The sequence below is a fragment of the Volvox carteri genome (assembly GCF_000143455.1).
Source record: "Volvox carteri f. nagariensis unplaced genomic scaffold VOLCAscaffold_29, whole genome shotgun sequence".
Taxonomy (NCBI): Eukaryota; Viridiplantae; Chlorophyta; class Chlorophyceae; order Chlamydomonadales; family Volvocaceae; genus Volvox; species Volvox carteri.
Window position 1 is genome coordinate 420,995 of NW_003307572.1, and position 5,021 is coordinate 426,015.

Here is a 5,021-nt window from a genome sequence, read left to right on the forward strand (position 1 = left end):
AATGCTGTCATTAAGCAGAATGTTTCATAACATCATCTTAGGAAAGCTGCGAAGCGCTGATTGCGACACATAGAACTGGTGGCCGTAAGCAGCGTGATGCTGTACCTGACCCGTTTTTATTGGAGTCAAGGAAAGGACGTCAAATTCACACCGCTGACCAAAGGACAATAACAGCGGCAGCTAGCAGCTAGCAGCTAGCAGCTGTTCTGGTACAGAGGGCTCGTATCAACTAGTAGCCGAGTCCGAGATCGCCCGGAAGATAATTCGACAAGACTAAACACCGCCGATCAAATAGCAATTCAAAACAACAACCAACTAACTGCACCGTACGACGCCGCTCTGACGCCCCTCTTCAAACCACATTTTCGGCTATGCCTAAAATAAGATTTTGAATCCGGGCTGAGCAGCTAGCCAGACCAAGAACCGGGACGAGAAACCCAAAACGCGTTCGTTACCGTACAACTAACATGAACAAGGCACCGGGGACGTGGACATATGGTTGGGGATAAGAGACGCCCAGCCTGCCTGCCAGAGCCCGCATGCTACTTCGTGCGGCCCTTCCGGGCTACCGTGCTCTTCCGCATTGGTAACCCGCAGGCAGCCGACGGCCTCGCTTGGGTTACTTTGGCCCCACGCCTAACCCAGCGAAACATCCCCCTCACCCAGTCGCGTCACATACGCTCCACCACTGTCCGCCTCACAGCAACGGACCGGCGGATGTAGACCAGTACCGCATCAGACCTCCACCGCCCGTGCGCCTTAATCTCCTCCAGACCCACCCCCGCATTGGCAGCCGCGGTGGCCCCCCCCTTGCGCAAGCTGTGGGCCGATATTCTGGCGAGATCTAGCCTCAACTCCGGCTCGAACCCCTGCAACTCCCCCAGCAACGCATGCAGCCTAATAGTGAAATCCCCACGCCGCCACGCCGTCCCCTGCTTGCCCGGCCCGGTGATTCCCCGTACGAAGAGCGGGGAGTGACCCTCGGCCGTTCCCACGCACTCCAGGTGCCGCTGTACTATGCGAGCTATGGGGATGCCGCTCTGGGTGAATGCTGCCAGGCACACCAACGTCCCCTCTCCCTTCTGGTCCGTCTTGCTACGTACGATCCGCAGCCCCACACCCCCTCCCGGCAACTCCTCAACGCAGCCCACTGTCAGGGCCGCCAACTCGCTCCTCCTGAGCATTCCGAAAAACCCCAAAACCAACCAGCAGGCGTCCTGTGTGAACTCCGACGCCCTCCGCGGCTCCGCATTTGCCCTGCACCGTAGCCACGCCACGAGCAGCCTCAACACCCCCAGGGGCAAGGGTGCCTTTGCCATGGACGGTGCCGACTCCGGCCCCGCAGCCGACCTTCGCAACGCTTGGCCCAGGGTTCGCTTGACCAGCGGGTCGCGGCTGATATATGCCTCTGGCGAGACTCCCATGAACCGCTGCCAGTCCGCCAGGGCGCTCAGCGTGCCGGTGACGGAGGAGGTCGCGTACCGGCCAACTGCATGCGCTATGAACAGACACACCAGGTCCCGATTGAGGTCAGACCCACGCTGGCGGGGCAGGGCGTCCGCCTCCGGCACCCCTGCGACCTCCGTACAGAAGCGCACAAAGCGCCGCCGCCCCGACTCGTAAGTGACCGAAGAGCTGTCTGCGACCGCGCTGCCGTGCAACTCCACGGCTAGCCGTGCTAGTTCCTCCGTAACACTCCCCTGGGCCACTGATCCGATACCCGCCGCCGCAAGCAAGCAAGAGGTGCAGCGGTACCAACCACCGGGGTAGGCGCCTGGGGCGATTCCAAGGCACCGACGATGGGTCGAGCAGGGGCAGGCCTCACAGCGCAGATCCCCAGCTCCACAGCGCCGCCCGCAGACGGAGCAGCTTCCCTCCTCCTGGGGACCGCCTGCCGAAACTGGCCAAGGGGGGGATGCGGGGCAATCTAATTGAGCCTGAGCACAATCAAGTCGTACTCGCTGGGCGCGGCCTCGGCCCCCCACGGAAAAGGCAATGCAGGCTATAACTCAATTGAGTGAAGATGGAAATTGATTTATAACAAGAGGTTTTGTTATGGTCGCGAAATGTGCGATCTCAGCAACTCACTTCCCAGGCAGGTCTAGGAAGGAAACGTCGAGTCGACACACATCCTGTCTGACAAGACAAAATTGTGGTAGGGGGCTGGCAAGGAGATGCCTGTGTCTCCTTCAAAGGCGCATGCCTTAAGCTCATTTTTCTACTGCTATTTATATCATACATATACGTGCGTTAGTAAAAGAGGATACGGCTACTGTGCAGCTGCGCGGCTGGTGAGTAGTTGCGTTTGGGGGCCCACTACGTACTACATTAGTCAGAGTGCACGACGCGACTACCGCTAAATCACGGTTGAGCTGCGTGGCTGAAGGAGCTGCCGGCTGCTGCCCTAAGGCACTGATTGGGTCGGTAACCCATGGGTTACCCATCGGTTACCCACCTTCAACCCCCCGTAGCCCATTGGTAACCCCCTTTCAAGTTCCTGCCCAGCAGGAGGGGTAACACGGCTTGCCCTGGACTATGGACATGGGCCTATAGGCTACTCATCTTATTTGCTGCGCACTTCGTGAATTCATTTTAGTACATTTCTGTAAATGTACATGTTACATGTACATGTTGAACCTACAGTATCCCGGTAGCTCGGGAAGCATCGTTCGCCAATATGAATTAAAGGCCTCTAACGCTGCAGGAAAATTTTAGTAGAAGATTTAGAACTATGCGAGGTATGCGAAAGGTCGCGTATAGCGGGGTCAACAGAGATAGAAGGACCACCGAATATAGAGGAATATCGGAGCCCTGTGTCAAGCAAAATCAGCATTTGCAAAACACGTGCGAGTAAATTGAGGAGAAACTGGTCTTATGGGCATCATCATCGAAGCGATTACTTACAAACGTTACATGGTGTTTCCACTTGGCCGAACATTAACAATAAGTTTGGAAATCCGGGCACCTGGCGCACCAAATCGCCCATGCGAAAAAAAATTAGATAAATAATACTAAATGGAAGTAAAAATCCTTCAAAAAATTCGCGACAAAGGCCCCTGCACGCGAAAAGCCGAAGGGCCCAGTGGACACGTCTCGTATACTTAAACCAATAGTCCCAGACCCGTTGAAAGCTTAAATGCTGAAGGGTGCGGTAGCCCAACAGATATCTGCGGTGTCCTGTAGCACACCGCGCTGCCTCTGGAAATCAATCTGATTGGAATAAGTCTGATAACAAGTCGATTGCACAGCGGCGCCGTCGATCACTCAAAAAATTATCAAGAAATTTAAAAACGCAGGAACAGCAACTTGACAACAATCAACTCGACAATAAACGTCCGTCCAAAGCCCAATAGAAATGCACATAGAAATAGAAATGCACATAGTATAGAACCAACAGTGCTGCAAGCCGCCAACGCCCGAGGTCCTTCCTTGTTAAATTTCCGGTATAATCCGACCTTGAAATTGCAATACAGAATGGACAACAGTTACACAGAGTACCTGGCAAGAGCGCGGGGCAATCCAGATGGTCCTATCACTGCTGGCATGCTCCTAGCCCTCTACGGGGACTTCAGGAAGCTCGGAGACCAGGTGCTCGATCTAAAAAATTAGCAACAACTCGCACGCGTGGAGATCATCGACCTCCAGGGCCGGGTCAGCAAACTGGAAACCGACCCGAGCGGCATCACGATGGATGCCCGCGGACTGATCAGCAGCAATGGGTTCTTCTATTGGGACAGCGTCGTTATCACGACCGACAAGAACAAGGATGAGGGCAGCGTCCGGGCCTGCCTCGCCGAGCTGGGGCTACATGTGCTTGATATCGGCCTCCTCACTCGCACTGAGAGGCCAGATCGCAGCACAAAGAGCTGGCTTATTGATATCCGGTGGAAGGACCGGGTAAAATTCTTCAAAGCCGCACCTGACCTGAAAAGGTTGGGTCTCCGGGTAGATGACTCGCTCACCAAGGAAGGGCGGGCGGAAAGATCCAGGCTGCGGCCCATGTGGCAGGTGATAAAAGCGAAGCAGTGGATCCCCATGTGGCGCAACGGGGCCGAACTGTCTTATAAGAAGAGCCCGAACAGGAGTGCACCGGTGCCCTACCCAAGCCAGTACAGTGATGACGACAGCGACAGTGGAGAGGGTGGAGAGATGGATGCCGAGAATGATGACGACGTAAATATGCCTTTCAGGGGCTGTGCCGGCGGAGTTGGCGTTACTGGTAGCGGTAGTGCCGCCGCCGGTGGCAGCATGCCGCCACCACCACCACTGCCACCACCACCACCACCTCCCAAGCCAATGGCACCGTCACCAGCCGCCTCACCACCAACCCCGCCGTCTTACAGACAGCAGCTGGGGGTGAAGAATCGTGAAGCACCCGTGGCTTCGCTGAGTGCCGTCAAAGCAAAAGGCGGCAAACACCCACGGACAGAACCAGTATACGGGCTCATGTACTCAGCATTACCTAGTAGGCTCGACTGGTCCCACAACCAGGCGCCAGCACCCCGTGACCCGAGGCCCAGCTCTGCCGCCGGCCGCACCATGGATATTGACGGCTTCGTTACCACCTCAGGGCGGAGGAGTTCCAAGGACCAGGATCGAGACGGCGATGGTGGGACTGGCCAGCAAGGTCTGGGGGTCGATGAAGGAACAACTAGAAGCAGGGAGGGACGTGCAGGGCCCAGCAGCAGAGCTGATCACCAACCTTATGACCAGGCTGGCAAGCCCACTAGTGCTAACCGGTTTGCACGCCTACCCGCTGAAGTGGATGACTAGGATAGCACGAGCCGAGGGCCAAGAGGGTTGAAGGTTTTGTTGTGGAATGTCCATGGGTTGTTGGAGGCAGGAGTTTTTAAGCTTGACCATGCCGGAATTAAGTCTTTTGTGACTAGTCATGACCTCATCATTGTTACCGAAGCACACCTAACGGATGCAGTGCCAGACAGCGACGTGTCCCTCGAAGGTTTCCGCTTGATGCGGGTGCAGAGGTCAGGAGACGCCGTACACGCTAGCCCATGGGAGGC

General features: G+C 56.2%; 2 protein-coding genes across 2 annotated transcripts in view; one reads left to right on the plus strand and one right to left on the minus strand.

Moving 5' to 3' along the window:
* The window catches only part of VOLCADRAFT_105476 (uncharacterized protein), a gene marked incomplete at its 5' end in the record, with an annotated part of 19,130 nt that extends 16,654 nt beyond the window's left edge, over window positions 1–2,476 (minus strand). The window contains 3 exons of the mRNA XM_002952371.1: window positions 1,351–1,774; window positions 2,089–2,101; window positions 2,456–2,476. Of these exons, the coding sequence (XP_002952417.1) occupies window positions 1,351–1,774; window positions 2,089–2,101; window positions 2,456–2,476 (458 nt within the window). The remainder of the gene's footprint in view (window positions 1–1,350; window positions 1,775–2,088; window positions 2,102–2,455) is intronic.
* Window positions 2,477–3,687: 1,211 nt separating this feature from the next.
* The window catches only part of VOLCADRAFT_93002 (uncharacterized protein), a gene marked incomplete at both ends in the record, with an annotated part of 2,271 nt that continues 937 nt past the window's right edge, over window positions 3,688–5,021 (plus strand). Inside the window, one exon of the mRNA XM_002952297.1 lies at window positions 3,688–4,609. Coding sequence (XP_002952343.1) covers window positions 3,688–4,609 — 922 coding nt within the window. The remainder of the gene's footprint in view (window positions 4,610–5,021) is intronic.